The 18,575-nt window shown below is 29.7% G+C and overlaps 2 protein-coding genes across 2 annotated transcripts in view; both read right to left on the bottom strand.

The window, feature by feature from the left end:
* Nucleotides 1-10,610, bottom strand: part of LOC111089443 (kinesin-like protein KIN-4B) — a 39,300-nt gene extending 28,690 nt beyond the window's left edge. The window contains exons 1-6 of the mRNA XM_022401948.1: nt 10,602-10,610; nt 10,008-10,152; nt 8,533-8,657; nt 8,129-8,230; nt 5,557-5,637; nt 5,122-5,186 (exon numbers count right to left, since the gene is read on the bottom strand). Of these exons, the coding sequence (XP_022257656.1) occupies nt 5,122-5,186; nt 5,557-5,637; nt 8,129-8,230; nt 8,533-8,657; nt 10,008-10,152; nt 10,602-10,610 (527 nt within the window). The remainder of the gene's footprint in view (nt 1-5,121; nt 5,187-5,556; nt 5,638-8,128; nt 8,231-8,532; nt 8,658-10,007; nt 10,153-10,601) is intronic.
* Nucleotides 10,058-18,192, bottom strand: LOC106473525 (kinesin-like protein KIF27). Its single transcript, XM_022401946.1, has 9 exons — nt 18,044-18,192; nt 16,936-16,995; nt 16,160-16,309; nt 15,831-15,917; nt 15,507-15,626; nt 11,578-11,707; nt 10,980-11,126; nt 10,602-10,680; nt 10,058-10,133 (listed from the first exon to the last, which is right to left on the bottom strand). Exons 2-8 carry the CDS (start codon nt 16,966-16,968, stop codon nt 10,649-10,651), a joined length of 699 nt encoding a protein of 232 aa, XP_022257654.1. The 5' UTR covers nt 16,969-16,995; nt 18,044-18,192; the 3' UTR covers nt 10,058-10,133; nt 10,602-10,648.
* Between the last annotated feature and the right edge of the window lie 383 nt (nt 18,193-18,575).

Consider the following 18,575-nt stretch of genomic DNA (forward strand, 5'->3'; position numbering starts at 1 on the left):
CCACAGCAAGCTTCGTCCTTCATTATTCCCCAGCCACACACACCAAGTTTTCCATGACGAAGTTATGTAATGTTTTCTTAAAAAATACTAATGTTCAATGAGAATCCACTGCTAGCTTTTTCCTTCATTATTCACCAGCCACACACACCAAGTTTTCCATGACGAAGTTATGTAATGTTTTCTTAAAAAATACTAATGTTCAATGAGTTATCCACTGAAGTTAAATGATTTGTAATGTTTGAACTTCGTAAATGCTCCTGGTCAAATATCTGAAGTTTTCCAATTGATAAGCATTATAATAATCACAGTTATAGCTTCTGAAGTTTATAGCACACTGATTATAGCAAACTAATAGTAGATACTACTTTTTTGGCGCATCGGTTATATTTATAGGTATGTGGAGAGTTTCTAGAAAATTCAGATTATGTAACAATAGAAAGCTACATTTAAGCATTTACGTACATACATATATTGTTGATTCTTATACTCGAGAATCTTCTACAACTTTAGAGAATAGACGGGAGTTTTACAATACATATTTAACAGTATAAGCTATGCATGTTTCTAAATATAAACTTAATCAAACAAACGTTGATATTAAAATAAATATATAATAATAAATCTGTCACAGATCTAAAAGTAGAAGAACGGTGGGGAAGGAATAAGTAAATGAGTACCCACAATGATAATCCAATCAGGCAAGAAGTAGGAAGGGGCAGTAATGGATAAGGAAGGAATGAAAGAGGATAGAAAGAGGCAGTGAAGGGAAACTGTGAGATTAGAAAATGCAGAAGAAGGAGGAAACACCACCTGAAAACATGAGATAGAAAATACTTACAGAATATGGGAGAACCATCCTATGAAAGAGGAGGAATATGTGACAATGTAGTGAAGTCAGAATGAAATGGGGACAAAAAAGACCAAGGTGATAAGTACATCCCATACAATGGCACCCGGAGGTAGAAGGCTGACAGGAGTGGGACAAAGGGATAGATACATGATAAGGGAGGTGGACTGAACAATCCCACACACCATATCCCAAGGGAAGAGCAGTGTTTGAGGGTGGAACAGAATGGATGGAAAGTTGGGAAGGGGAAGAAAGGGCTGAGACTTGAGGAGGTAGTAATAGATACAAGGTTGGGAAGACTCTTAGGGGCCACAAAACAGACCTCTTAAGGGATGTCCCAAAATGGAGCAAGGACCTGAGAGAGGAGATGGAGAGGAGAAAATGCATAGTAAAAATATATGGGACAGATCAGACTGATGACACAGACAACCAGAATTGAGGAAGTTAGAAAAGACTTTGTAATTGGAGAATGACTTAACAATACTAAACCTTCCATAAGAAGAAAGAATCTATGTAAATTGCTCTGTTTACACATTCTTTTTTCAAACTCCTTAGGGGACGTTGGGAGGAAAGAGAAATAAGTTTATTGGAACTCTTGACAAATGCCATGCTCACTCTTTACACATACAATTGATATTTCTCAGCAAATTATATTTAGTTGAGGTAGATGTTTGTAACCAATAGAATGACCACATTTTGAAATACTATTTCCAAACAGTTATTTTAAAACTAGCATGAATCATTCCATAGAGAACTTGTCAAATGCACTTAGCATTGTTGCTGATTTTATTCTCTCTAGCACTTTAGTGTTATTTCTCACTTATAAATATGTTAGTTAGATAGACAATTACATTTTATTTAGATTTTAGTTTTATATTTCAGTTAGTTATGTATTAGTTGTGTTTTAAAATGCATGTTAGAAAGGTTTAATAATTTTTTAAAATATATAAGCCAGACTGTCTCATTTTATCAGGCTTAGTGTAGTAGGCAAATGTCCCAATGTTCTGATGACGACTAGTGTTGCTGCCGACGATATCACGAGAATGCCTGTTGACATGTGTTGCAATAAGTAATAATGCTAAAGGATAAGAAAGGAAAATAAAACATCCAAAATAATCTTTTTGTGAAAAAAAGCATAAATCTACAATTAAGAATATAAACTTAGAAAATTTTCAAGTTTATTCGAGGAAAATTAAAACATATGTATATTTTTCTATCTTTAATTTTAAATATTTCATTGCACAATATGTTGATGATAATACTTGAAATATTCAGAGTCTGAGTGCAAATAACTGACATAAAAATGACAAACCTTTAATTAAAATACTTAATTAAAACAATTTTATTCTTTGCGTTCAAAATACTTGTAATCTTTAACAAAATCTTAACAGTTGCTGTGAAGATATATTAAGAAAGCTCAGAGTTGTTGTAAGTATTTTTGGACTATGTATCATTTTCCATACGAGCCCAGCTCAATGGACCTACCCATAAACATTGAGTTAAGGGGTAATGAATGATAACTAAACATGAATATCCAAGTATGCATGCTAAAGAGGAACTAGATCAAAAGTGTACCTACTAAAAGTATGTGCTAAGGAGTATTGAGCTATGATGAAATATTACCTTCTAAGTGACATAAGGAGTACGGAACCATGACTAAACAACATATTCTGTGAAGAAGTAACAAACAAGAAATAAACATTAACATCTCAGTATACATATTACGAATAATCAACTATTTCTAAACATCAACTGGTGTGTATACGGAAAGGATCAATAAACCATGACCAAACACAATGTTCTAAGTTGGATATAGTAAGGTAGTATTAACTATGTCTAAACATGATCTTTTATGGGCACAAGTAAAGGAGAAATGAACTATGGCAAAATAATAACCCAATAAGGTTCATGTTAAGGAGTAATGAAAAATGTCAAAACAATATCTTTTATATGGACATGTTTAGAAATAAGAACTATAACCAACCGTTAATAAGGACGCGTACATTGATCAGGAATAATATACCAAAACTAAGCATTATCTACCACGTGTACATAGGAAAAAGTAAAGAACATTGACTTTGAGGTGTAAATGTTAAAAAATAAGGAACTAGAATCAAACCGTAACAGTTGTGTGTACCTGGCAAGATATAAACAACTAAGACTAGGCATTATTTACCAAGAGTACTTGTGAAGGAGTAATGAACTAGATATAAACATTACCTTATATGTGGACATGGTAAGGAGTAATGAACTATATAAAGATAGAAAACATTTTATATTATCTTCTAAGTGGACATGTTGAGGAGTAATGAACTAGTTCATTACTCCTTACCATGTCCACATATAAGGTAATGTTTATATCTAGTTCATTACTCCTTACCATGTCCACATATAAGGTAATGTTTATATCTAGTTCATTACTCCTTACCATGTCCACATATAAGGTAATGTTTATATCTAGTTCATTACTCCTTACCATGTCCACATATAAGGTAATGTTTATATCTAGTTCATTACTCCTTACCATGTCCACATATAAGGTAATGTTTATATCTAGTTCATTACTCCTTACCATGTCCACATATAAGGTAATGTTTATATCTATAAAAATAGAAAACATTTTATATTATCTTCTAAGTGGACATGTTAAGGAGGAAGAACTAGAACTAAAGATTAATATGAATGTGTATATAGCAAGGAATAAATAACCAAGACTAAGTATTATATTCCATGTGTACATGTGAAGAAGTAATAAACAAGAACTAGAATCAAACATTAATAGTTATGTATATACATGGCAAGGTATAATAAATTACAACTAAGCACTGCCTACCAAGAGTACATTTGAAGAAGTAATGAACAAGATGTAAACATCACCTTCCATTTAGACATATGAAGGAGTATTAAACCAGAAGGTAATATCAATGCTTATGTGTTACATTGGAAAGAGCAACTAACTGTAACTAAACATTAATGTCTAGGTTTATATGGTAAGTAAGAAGTAAATATGACCAACCAACAATGGCCATATGTACATGTGAAAGAAGGATGAACAAAGACTAAACCTTAGATACTAAGTGGTATATGTTAAGGAGTAGGTAGCTATGATTAAACATTATAGTCTAAGTAGTACAAGTTAAGGAGTACATTGTAAGAAGTAATAAACAATGTCTAAACATGTCCTGTGAGTTACGTGTTAATGAACTTACATCTACATGTTACCTGGTAATGCAGGAAGGATGATGCATAAAACAGCAGGAGTAACTTGAACCTCAGAGTAAATGCCAGGTGTGGCACAAACAGGGAACAAGTAAGGAAACAACGAGTAGAAGGCTTACGTAAAACTGGACAGTCAAGAAATTTTCAGTAGGTAGAGAATTATTGGGTGGAAAGTTGCTCCATTTCATCCTCCTCAACTTCAGCTTCAAAATCTTGAAGGGAAATGTGCAGCAGGGATGGAAGAAGAAGGTCCAGGTGGGAACATAGACCCAACTAAATGGTGGACAATGTGACATTACACTTCTTCTTACTGAATTTTCAACCTGGATGGCACCTTTTGCAATACACAATGGCTGTCACGATCTCAACAGGCAAGAACTTCCTAAATTGTTGGTAACAGTGAGAGTTATGTGTACTCATATCAAGCAGAAAAAATAATTCACGTTAATCTGTGAATACATATTGAAAGGTTCAAAATACAACGTAAAGTTGTCTTCAACAAGTTTCAGAAAAAACATACATGTCTAAGATCAACCATACCGAGGAAAAGAATGAAATATCTTGCATGTGAATGTATAGGGTGCACTTGCACAAGGAGGTGTGTCACACTCCTATTGGTGGAGGGTTTTGCTGCACAATACATCATCATCCAGTAGCGCACTTTCACTTAATTCACGTGAATTTTAAGTAGAAGTGTTCAAAAAGGCTGGTGGCATAGAAGTCTCTCAGGCAGATTAGTACAATTTCAAAGAAAAAAAAAACAAAAAGCAATTTATTTGTGAAAAAAACAGTTTAGGTATAAATTACAATGTACCAAGTCCAAACATTACCAAATAAAACTTGTAATTATCAATGTCCTTCTGGGGAAATTTTGCTTCCTCAGAAGTAGCATTTGTGAAGATATAATCACTCTTTACTTGTACAGTTAGAACCAAATAATATGCTTACTTTCTCATATAGGATAATGTAATTAGTAAACTAGTACATCATTTGTGCTTAAAAATATTATTTTATGCATCATGTATGACTTGAAAGTCATTAGAACAATTACTTACTTATTATGAAACAACACAGCATCACTACGTTGAGGATCAACTCCACAAAAATTATCAGGTTTTTGCTAAACCATGGAGATAAAAGACAGAAATGAAGTTTCACAATTTTAGGAAAATAAAATCTATAAAGACGGTGATACTCTCCATGTTGTGAGGTATAGAACAATAAACTAAGGAAATTTATCATTTTTCTGAATCTATTTAGTAACGAAGATGTTTGTCTCTACTCTCACAACATAAGTATATAAAAAAGTATAATTCTGACATTTATACTAAGACTAAATAACAGTTTTTCGGCTTAATACTTGGGTTAATCATGCAAGTTGTAAAACAATAAAGACTGAAATTATCTGACTATTATACTTCAATTAAAACTCAAATCTTCTATCACTGGTGTTAGCAAAACAAAACTGCAGTTTTGAAAAAAAAACTCACCTGAGTTTGAATTTCGTAGTTCTTGATTTTATTCTGCACAGCCTTTGAATTAATGTGTGGAAGATTTCTTATATTTCTGCACTGAAATGAAAAATATTAATACAGATCAGCAGTCAACAGTATGCAATTGAATAATAAAGTTTATAGAGTTTAACTCTATGACTACAGGGTGGAATCCATCCAGCCCATAACCATCAAATTATCCATGAAAGTAGTTATAGTATAATTTTTGATAATGTAAGCATATCTTCACGACATTTTGCAGATTATCAGTAAACATTACAAGGCTTTTGTATACAAATTATCAGGTTTTTAATCAAGTATTTGTTGCAAATTATTTTCTTTTGGAATGTTGACTATCCAACATGCAAAGTAATTTTGATTTTAAGATAGAAAATACCTTTCTTTATTTATCTAAAAATTGTCAAGTTTCATTTGCATAATCTCTATAGCCTCCTACATATCTATCAAACATTGTTTTTTAGAAAAACTTTATATTTTATCTGTTATTTTCTCTACCTTAACCCTATCTAGGGTTGGTCGATTTGACTAACCTAGTAACCACAGATAAATTAGGAAATAAATATAAATTACACATTTTTTGTTCTAGAATGACTGCAATTTGTAACAGAAAACCATAAATGTTTATTCTAAATAGCTTAAATCAGATTAACAATAGTGCCACAGAAGTTGCAAACAAGCATCGCAGGTGCAGTTCGTGTTACTGTATCCAGTAGCATAAAACTGGCCTTTACAAAGTGCAATTGTTTTAGCTTTGTATTACTAGTGCATCAGTACTTTGTAAAATACAGTCATATTTCAGTTATAATACATTACACATGTATATATATATTATTACTATTCACAAACAAATTATTAAATTTCAGTTGTTTTTTTTTAAATATAGAACATTAAATAAAGAAATATAGAAAACAATGACCTGTACTACTTACGATTGATACAAAGTTTGTCCTCACATGCCATACCTGGCTAAGCCTTGTCAAATTTTGCATGTGGAGGATGTTTTATATATGCATTTTTAAATAAAAAATTACAAATTACTATTTCAATACCATAAAATACTACTGTAATTTATCAGGCTTACTAACTAAGCTGTATTTGGGTCTAAAAGAATATAATTTCCAATCACCATTTTGTCTTATCTCTACACTCTGATCTTAGAATCAAATAGACAGTTTTTAGCACCTAAGCACTTTACACAGGCTGAGAAAACCACGTGGTGGAAAATTTGAGCTTTTGATTGGTTATAAACATGTAATTGAGTGAAGTGGGCATACATAAACAAGTACTTCCAAAAATGGAAGAGGAGGCAGAGCCACTGTGGTGAATCTGCTAAATATAATGATACCTCAGCAAATAGAAAAGATAGGAGGTTCTTATTTTATATCTTAGCTTGTCAATATTGATAATTTGAGTTTCTAATTTGTAAGAAACTATAAACTTTGTATTTGGATGTCATAAAATCTAATTTGAACCAAAGCTGAATTAAACATACCATGTTACACACAAAATTTGATATTTAACTATTTTAAACGAATATTTACTTTTAAATTATGAAATAAACTAATGTATAATACTAAAAGTTGAATTGTAATCTACAATTTGATGCCAAACTTATTGACGTACATTCATAAAATAGTAGTTCAATAAAATTTTGAATGTAAGTCTACAAACGTCATGATATGCCCTCTGACCCCTATCCGTAGGAAAATCCATAATGATAGGGTTAATAAAGTTTATCATTAATGTATGGCACTATTAACTGCAGCTCAATAAAGAACTTTGATGAAATTATTGATGAATCACAATGGAACATAACAAAGAATGGAACTCATAGGCACTAAATCAAAATGTTGTATTAAAACACAATACACGTATTGTTCTTAAATACACAAACCTTTTAAGACTTTACTGTGGAAATTCCCTAAGATTTTATATTTAAAGGCAATAAGAAACTTTTTACCTGCAGAACAAACACATTGGAATGTAAATTTTGAAATAGACTGACAAAGAATTTCAAAAAGCCGTTATTTTCAAATTTCAGAATATTTTGATAAAATATTCTCTCTCTATTTAACAAATATTTGGAAGAGTACTATTTCAATTATGATTTTTTTTATGTACACAATTTTGAGTTAAACCTAATTAACATAGAGATAAATACACTGTATTAAGCCTAATCAATGATTAATTTCAACACCTTAATAATGAAATTTCATCTATCTAACTTGCTAATTATATTATTCATTACAAATCATTACATCAATTCATTTTTCTATTTATAAAGTAAATTACATTCAATATAATAACAACTATTTCATTTTAAAATGAAATTAGAGGTAAATTACATATCTACCAAATTTCTCTATAAATTTTCAAACACTGGAAATATAATCTCGAACACATTTTAACATAAAAGTAGTCATATATAACCAGAGCCATCTACAGAATTGTGTATCTATCTATATACATATAACAGGAACATGTCAGCAATGTTTATAGATAATTGAATTTACAAGCTGTATTGACAAATGACAATCACAACTCTTACCCTGCCAGCATACTTAAGTGCATTCAAACTTTCATCAAGGTCAACAAGAAGTGGGCTGACACAACAGATCATCACAGTTGCTGCACTTCCTCCTAACGAATCCTATGAAGTGTTATACATACAGAAATTTAACATTTTATATGTAACAACATTAATTCTTTCACTCTTTTAATACAGATCAATCCATAACCAATGATGTGGGCATAGTATTTTTCACCCATCTCATGTTTCATCTATCACATTTGAATGGAAATTCACCAAGGAACGTATTATTTTTTTCTTATTATAAGATACCAAAACACTTCTAGGCTACAAAACTACAACATGACCAGCTACAGTTTGTAGTTTCCACTTTAACATAATCACTATCCCAACTGTACTACCTCAAATAAATTTCATTATACCTTTAGCACTCTGGTTAATTTTGAGTGTCGGTAAGGAATATGAGGAGTTTGAACACTTCTTGTGTCAGTTAGAGCACAAATCACACCACTTAAAGCAAACAATCCATGGTTGATGTGAACAGATTCTAAAAGAATATACAAATATTTTAATTTACTAATTTCCATATAGGGCAAAAGTCACTGTACTTAAGGTAAAAATCCTACAGTGACGTGGAACACACAAAAGAAAAATAAAAATTTTTTATATACAGACTTTAACAAAACTGATAGTGCACACATTACAAGTACATTAAAATCTCTGAATATATACAGCATCCATTATTTATTTATTATGCTTCATTAAAGCATGCAAAACAATGCTCCTTTATCATGCAAACTAGAAGTACACCTTGAAAAAATTTAGCTCAAACAGCTTAAACCATGTGTAACAAACTTATCCATTTCATGCACATGATCCTAAAATTTTCTTGGTTTTCACATATAATATGTAACTATCTGATGCAACAATACTTTATCAGGAAGTTTAACACAAATAAATCATATCCATATATTTATTTTCTGGTTTTACTGCAATATAACAGATGTGTATTACAGAAGTGGAAGATCATTTGTGTAACAGGTATACCAATTACAACTAGGATCTTCCACTTCTGTAATACATATCTGTTATAATATTATGCACATAAGGTCTTGCCATGATGGTATACACAAAATGTCACTGCCATGATGTTACACAGAAGAAGGCATTACCATGTTGTTATGCATAAAAAGCCACCATTATGTTACATCCAATAAGGTACTGCCATGATGTAACACAATAAGGCACTGCCACCACACAAAAGACCAACCATAATGTTTCACAAAAAATGCCCTGCAATGAAGATACACATAAAAAGCTCTGCCATGATTATCAAAAATTTCTAATAAAAAATAAGCTAACTAAATAAAAACATACAAATAGCTACATATCAATGAAACCAATTTTATATAAAAGGTTCAATCCTGATATGACACACAAAATATATTACCATGACATCATACACACAAAATGGCTTTTTACAGCTTATAACTAGAAGTATGACACATTTGAACAATTTATTCCTTATTTTAAGATTTATAATTATGTCATATTAAAATAAATTGCACCATGTTTACATTGTTTGGAACATACATACTAATAATGACTAATAATTACAATACTTTTGTTAACTTTGTTAGTCGTTAAAACTAAATATTCTTATAATTGAATTTAATATACATTAAAAATGTACTAACAATTGTGAATACAATGTACATGGAATGAATCAGGCTAGTTAAGATTACTATATATGTCAATTTTGAATCTCTCATGAAATTAGTTAGATTCTATTTTAAACACAACCTAAGTGACTAGATAGAAGACAAGGATTTTGTACATGGCTATTTGGATAAAGGTGAGTTGCTGTCACTGAGGCAAATTTCTTACTACCATATACCTGATTTATCTATCCCAACTATATTACCTTTCAGACGTTCACCAATGTTGCCAGTTTTTTGAGCTCTTTCAGATCCAGCAAGGTCCACAAAATGAAACTTAGAATAAAGACTTTGTTGCCTTGTATCTGTAAGACAAATAGAAAACTATACATAAAACACTTTAGTAGAACTTAAAAAATAGCATAACAAATATACTTTGAATATTTAAAAACCCTACATTTTGTCTTTCAAACATTCACGACTGAGTAGCAAAAGTACTGGTTCTTCATACCTAAGGTTTATAATAAAGCAAGTTTTTGAGGTGATATCATAATAAATTAGTATTTTCTGCTTAAAAGATTTCTTAACTCTTGTGAGTTCATTTTTGTATCTTATTGAATAATCTTTAAGTAATTAAAGATTCCATACTAGAGAGAGATATTATAAAACTTGTGAGGTATTTTAACATCATGTACATTTTGGTGTACCACCTTTGTAGAGTATATTTTTGTGAATTTTCTTTTTCTTTAATAGAGGTCACAGTGTGTGAAATGAAAGAAATAATATAATACCATTTATGGATGGATCTACATAGTAAAGATGTGATACGTTACCTGGATCATTCTGTTTACTCTTTTTCAAATGATAATCCACAGCATCTTTAATCCTGTCTTCTGACACCTGAGTTGTCTTCTGTTCTGCAGGATATTATAAAATGTGTTTTATCATCTTTGCATATAAATTAATCATCTTTAGTTGAAAAAGTTACTTACATTAAGAGGTAAAGAAAGAAAGCTGGACTTCTTTGCTGACAGAAGGCTTATCATAGCAACAAGAAAAACAAATATAAAAATAAACAAATAATCTAAAAAAGTTAAATAACACAACTGATATAAACATTACACAAAATTAATTCCCAGTATATTGAAGCAAAAGACAGAAAATATTGCATGTCAATTTATTAAAAAAAGCTTCAGAAGAAATCAAAATACCTAAATAAATGGTGAAAATAGAATGGGATCTGCTGGAATGAGCATTCATTAGTGTGGATCCTGTATGTCGAGAAGCTGAGCCATTTCTCAAACATTCCAGAACTTGTTCATAATTGGAACACCTTATTTTATGTATGCCCTTCACAACTAGACAAAAGATAGAAATATCAAATCATTTATAAATATGTTATAAGGTAAAATCAAGTAATCCATAATACCATGAAACATAATTTAGTACCTTCTTGTGTAAACATTCTACAAGGATAATAAAGTAAATAGTGCAATGTTAACACCCTGTAAGACATATAAAATACTTGTTTTGTAACGATATCACAAAACATTAAAAAAAAATAATATAGTAAAAATGATGCTTTTACAATAAGACATATTACAGAAACTAATACTTAAAACAATTTACACATTATGTCACACAAACATCATTTGTGCACCCACAGAAAATAGCAGGTTTTAAGCAATAACAGTGAGATAATCTTGCAAATTTAGATTACACAACCACTACAAAATCCTAGATTTTTAATAGTGTGAAATTAGTAATATACATGTAATAAAAGTATAATTTATCTTGGATATAACTTACTTGTTGCACCATTTTCATTATCTCTCACAGATAGATCCTTTATCATGGAAGGATTAAGTAGGTCAAATAATTCCTCTCTGTAAATTTCAAGATGAGATACCATCACTACAAGTTCTGATGAACTGTTTATCTGAAAAATCAAACCATTAGTTAAGGTTACCATTTCAATGTTGATTAGTGTTTGAATTTTCCTTTATTCTACAAATGGTTTTATCACACATATAAGAAATACAAATAAGAAAATCCTATAAAATGCTGAAATGGACTTTAAAAGGTGCAAAAGTTTGGTAAATATGTGAACTCTTAATACTGATAAAAATTACTGTCTCTCTGCATTTTCAAAAAAAGTTTATATATTAATCTAATCAAAAACATCTCAGATGTGAAAAAAAAGGTACACCCAAAAAAGGATTGAGCATGTGACTTAAAGGAATGAAATCAAAATTGGCAACCAAACTGGTAGTTACACTTATAGCATTGATAAGAATTTTACAGCAAATATTCATTCATTAGTTAGCCAGGCCCCTTTTTTGTTCAACTTCAGGCATGATGGTGGGTAAAACAAAATACAAAGCCTAGCTAATTAATGAATGAATATTTGCTGTAAAATTATTTGGAACAGACCTATCTATACTTTACAGAACCAACCAAGTTCTTTAACCTTATAATTATGGTTACCCCTGTACCATGCATGTCACGAGATTTTACTTTGTTACATTCAAAATTTAATTACGCAATCTTACTATCAATGTATACCAATAAAATTAGCATTAAAATTTACAATATAGTTCAAAGTTTTATATTATTCAATTTTACTTCCTTTATTTCAAAAGAAACAATAATGAAAAATTCTTAAACTTCATTTTGATGCACAAGTTCTCAAAATTTTAACTTTTCATCTCTGTAACTTAAATAATTCTTGCTGTACACTATACTTCTTTGTATAGACAGAAACTAGGTTATATGCTCTGTTTACACATTCTTCTTTCAAGGCCCTTATGTGACATTGAGAAGAAAGAGGAATAAATTTATTGGAACTCTTGACAGATGCCATGCCCACTCTCTACATATACAGTTGAAATTTCTCAGCCAACTATATTTGGTTGAGCTAGATGTCTGTAACCAATAGTAATCAAAGAATTCCATAGAGAACTTATCATAGGCTCTTAGCATTGTTGCTGCTTGTGTCTACACTAGTGCTTTAGCATTATTTTCTCACCTATAAATATGTTAGTTAGATAGACAATTAAATTTTATATAAGTTTTAGTTTTATATTTTGCTTATTTATGTGTTAGTTATGTTTTAAAATGCATATTAAAAAGGTTTAATAATCTTTAAAAATATAAGCCAAACTGCTTCGGGTTTATCAGACTTAGTGTAACAGGCAAATGTCCCAATGTTCTGATGATGGCTAAAGTGTCGCTGCGAAGGACATAACAACACCTGTTGACATGTGTCACGATAAGTAATAATACTAAAATAAACCTTTTGTGAAAAAAGTAAAAACTTACAATTAAGAATATAATCTAAGAAGATTTCCAAGAGTATTCGATGAAAAATTAAAAGGTATGTACATTTATTTCTATTTCTGATTTTAAACATTTCACTGCATGATACATTGATGATAATACTTGAAATATTCAGTCTGAGTGCAAATAATTAAGATACAAAAATGAAAAATCTTTAATTAAAATACTTAATTAAAACAATCTTAAAATCTTACCAATTGTTGTGAAGATATATTAAGAAAGCTCAGAGTTGTTGTAAATATTGTTGAACTATGTATCATTCTCCATATAAAAAGTATGCCAAATGAGTTCAAACCTTAACCACAAAGTTAAGTCGCATGCTCAACCCTATTTTGGCAGCACTTTTTTCTACCATCTGAGGTGTTTTTGATTTGATATCATGATTTTTTGTCAATACACAGCAATAAACCATAGCAAGTAAGAAAATGGCACTCAATAGTAACCAACATTAGCTTTAGGATTACAACTGTATTATTCAGAACAGACCTATAATTTACAGAACCAACCAGATTCTTTAAACTATATGGCAGTGTTAATAACTTCCTTTACGGTAATGCCATGGAAACTAGATTAACAGTTCCTTGTCATCATCTGCATGCATTCGGTACAGCCTTATCAACAAGCATCGTTATTTATACTAATATGCTCTTAAATTGTGCTTAAAAGTTGGCAATGACTACTGAATAATAACCGTCCACTTGTATGATTATTTTGAAAACTTGAGCTAGAAACTGCTAATCTAATTTGCTTGGCCTAATCAATACTTGTGTATCTGCACATGTTTTCATCGTATAATTTTGCTGCTCTAAATCAACCATCTTTAAGAAGAATGACAAAAAACTAAAAAGGTCCATCTATACCCTTAGATGAAGCTGTAGTAACAATTCCAAACTGAAAAATTATAGTCAAAGTTGAGCAGTTTTTGTTGAATAACTTTGCACATGTGGCCTATATTAAGACTAAACTTGACATCTAATTGTAGGTTGTAAAGATCTATAAGTGTACCAAATTTGAAAAAAATCCATGTTTTTCTATCAAATAAAGTTTCTGTACTTTCTGTGTGAGGGAAAAAAAGAAGAAAGAATTTCAATCAAAATTGTAGATTTTATATCTCGTGTATTTCTTAATGGATTGCCTTGAAATTTTATATGTGAAGTAAGGGTCCAGTTGAGAACATCCACTAAAAATATGTGATAGTTTGGATTACCACAGTTCAAGCTACAGAAATTGAAAAATTGCTAAACTATCACTCCTGTTAGTAACACACAGTGTATCCTTCAGGTTGTTTTAGCCGCATCACACACTACCATGAACCTTGATATTTCCTTCCAATCAGAGCAATCTACCTATTTATAGTAAAACTAAAAATCCACCTGGTATTAAGTATAGCTAATCAAATATATTTTTTGTATATTCTTACTTATAAAGATTAAAATGCACTGTGTGTGTGTGTGTTTTCTTATAGCAAAGCCACATTGGACTATCTGCTGTGTCCACAGAGTGGAATTGAACCCCCTGATTTTAGCACTATAAATCCATAGAGTATTAAGTATAGCTAATCAAATATATTTTTTGTATATTCTTACTTATAAAGATTAAAATGCACTGTGTGTGTGTGTTTTCTTATAGCAAAGCCACATTGGACTATCTGCTGTGTCCACAGAGTGGAATTGAACCCCCTGATTTTAGCACTATAAATCCATAGAGTTACCGCTGTCCCAGCGGGAAACAGTTTGGCCAGCTTAAGAAATTCAGATTAGTCCAAATCTATGTTAAGCTAACATTGCAAAATGATCTTTAATAAGGGTATAATAATAAAAACAGATATATTAAATATCCTAAATAATACTATTAACAAAAATAACAATAAAGAAATAACAGAGTATACCCTACCTGCATAACACACAAACACTAACTGGTAGCTTCATGTGCTTCAGTGTAATTGGAAAGGATAAAGATTTCTTTAGAATGTAACACAGGTTTCAAACAACATTTTTTATGCAATCATTTTTGCTAAACATCATTCCAGCAGTTTAAAAAAATTTTCAAATTGTCATTCATGCTTTACAAAAACTATTTTTGAATGACAGAATACTTAGAAAAAATAATTTATTAAAATGTCTTTTCAGATGTTTAAAATTGCATTTTGGACATTTAATCCTTCATGCATTTACGAGTTACAATGTTGTCTGTTAAAAATTTGGAATTTTTTGCCTTCAATATTTTATAGTTATTAACTTATTGTATAAGGTAATCATGACATTAACAATGTATTTCTTACTTTTCACATTATAGTAAAAGCCTATGATTTTGCTCACTTAAAATTTCTTTTTAATTCATTATTTCTAGATTTAACCTATATATATAAGATATAACAAATGTACAATTAAAAAACATACATTTTCAATATCTTGTTTTCTTTTGAATATGGCTCTGACTGCTTGTGGAATAATACCATGATGATAGTCCTCCAGCAATGTGGGATCACATGTTCCAATTGTATAGGTTTTTCCCGAGCCCTAAAAGTGTTTTTTATGCTTAATAAGATTATTTCACGGGTAGAAAGGTTGTGTTTTTTCTTACTGGAAGCAAAAACTGACTTTTGTGAACAGAATAAAATGCGTTTGTTATACAAAAACACTAATCAATAAGTGTATAATAAAAACATAATTTTCAATAAAAAATTTTTTTATATATTTATGTACTTAATTTGTTTTACTTACTGTTTGTCCATAAGCAAAAACAGTAGCATTACATCCACTAAAATAATTCTCCAATAGGGGATAAACAGATGTGTTAAATACATCTTCCTAAAAAAGGGAATAACTGATCATTTATATGTTTCTTCAAATGAAAGAAGCAACTAAAAGAATTATGTACATTTCTTTACTTTATTTGTACAGCACACTTAGAAAAGTACTAAAAAAATAAATTTGACCATTTACTTGATAAATCATTAAGATTTAATTTTGCTCACAGCTTTACTTAGAAACCATTAATTATAAAGTTTATAGTTATTAACTTTTTATAGATAGAAAATGTTGCACAATACCTGAGATGCATCTAAGGGGAAAACAGTATCAAAGGTAAAACAATAATTTTCTAAAGCAATAAGCTGGCCTTTCTCTGGACAAGTTTCTAGATAATGCTGGAATCTTTTTCCATCAAGTCGTTCACAATCATGTGGAAGAAATGGTCTGACCTGAAATCATTATTTTACTTAAAATAAAAGTAAGCAACACAAAAATTCATGGAAAAATATTATTATCAATGTAGAACTTTAGTAAATTATATATATAAGGTGCACATCTAATTCTTATATTTTTGTCTTACTATAACTTTTCTTATTTTGTTGTGAAACTGATTTTATTTTAGATTTCTTCTGTAAAAATATCAAGTAAACTGCATTAATAAACAAATTCAACAAACTAAAAATATACTATCTCAACTAATTAATCCACCACTAGAAGTTTATTTATATATAATGAATAATAATAAACAATTACCTTAATATAATTTCTCTATTATTATTACACAAACTGAATATAATAACATAATAATTCAAGCTTTTTATTCACTAAGAAATACTGGGAATTTATTTGTATTATCTATATTTGCACAAACTCTTATAAATATTATTTTACAGAAACCATTCTAGCTTTTCACTTCTTCAAACCAATTTTCTAACAAATTAAAGCTCCATATTAAATTTTCAAACTTTGACAGTTAAAAATTATTTTTAGAAGTATGTTCTTCAAAATAAAGTTCATAATTTATTCATTTTTGAATTACAAGACTACACATATAATGTTTTTTTTAAATATTTACCCTCACAGCAACTTTTACTCTGTTCTCAATCATCTTCAGTTTCTTAAGTCTATAATTCTACTGCAAAAAGTAAAAAAAAAACAGTATTTGTTATAAGTTATATTTTACAGTAAAAAGCACATGAAACAAAGTCTAGGTTTTAAATTAATATTTTGAAAAATAAAAATAATAATCACTATATAGTTAACAGTTTTTCATATCACTATAAATATAAAATGAACATTTAATTACAAAAATGAATATTTAATTTTGACAAGAGCAAATTCAGATATGATAATCACTTTCCAGTTTATCTGACTGTGTAAAATAACTATACTAAATTTACAAGTTTATTAATACACTTTCAGGTGTTTAAAACTTGATGTCTTAAATTCTTATGCATGAAAAACAATTATTTCACCTTTGTTAGAATTATACAAAAAATTATTGATGTCAGAGTTTGATAATTTAAATTTAAAAAACAGAAACTAACAATGTATAATACTGAGGTTACCCAAATGTTTTAACTGCTGTTATATGGGTAAATTGAATAACATTTTATACCAGGGGTGAGATCACGAAAACTGACTATGGAATTTGATTGCAGAAATGAAACTAAACAAAAGTATTATCAATGATAAGGATTTCACAGCTTTTTTTTTAAAGGCAAAATATTAAGTATAGATGAAGGTAAGGCTACCTAAAGATCAATGTATCAACAAATATTACCTATATATTAGGAATGTTAAATAACTAGCTACAATTGTGAACAACCTCACTCAGAAGGCATTTACAAGATACTGTATTACATTAAAACATCATGTAGCCTATTGGGATTTGATATTGACTTCACAGAAACAGAAAACTTCATAATTTTGTAGTGAAGCACACAATGGAGCATATAACATTATATATAGTATGCAGTGGAAGTTTTGATTGTACTTCAATTATATTTTTCTTTAACTTGTTACTGGATATGATTACTTTGGTTTCTTTGCTATCTTTTACAATCTGTTTTCATATATTAAGCAGTAATTGGTCCGCATAATAGAGCATATTTTCTTTAGTACTAAAATGTTTAAGGTAATTATACATGATTCATCAACAGAATTAAAGGATTCATATTCACATGATTTTTTGACTTGGTAAATTTCTTGTCAAAGAAGCATATATTCTGAAAACATCTCTGATATAGCATAACACAACATTTTGGGACAACATGGGATCTATTGGTCCATCTTGGCTGTTTCATCCTCTAAAGTAAATTAAGATAATTAAAACATCTTATAACTTGCCCTTATCATTCATATACTTATCAAGCTTTTTCTTGAACTCATATAAAATTTACTGCCTCTACAACATCCAACAGCAACCCATTCCAAATGCCAACCACCCTGTTAGAAAAAGATACTAAACCAAAAGTGCCTTTCAGTTTCAGATTAAAGGTAGGCCTAAAATACAGTTAAATTAAATTTTATTTAAAAAATCAAACTCAAAGAGTAAACTTTTACACTTAAAAAAAGGTCAAATAAATTGAAATAAGTGAAAATATTTGCAAATTTTCATAAAACTTAGAATGAATCAAATTCTGTGCAAATTCAGGAACAATTATATCATCTACATCTTTATCTGGAACATCATTTCAAAGCTATTACATGAAA

The sequence above is a fragment of the Limulus polyphemus genome, unplaced genomic scaffold, assembly GCF_000517525.1.
Source record: "Limulus polyphemus unplaced genomic scaffold, Limulus_polyphemus-2.1.2 Scaffold6249, whole genome shotgun sequence".
In the NCBI taxonomy this organism is placed as follows: Eukaryota; Metazoa; Arthropoda; class Merostomata; order Xiphosura; family Limulidae; genus Limulus; species Limulus polyphemus.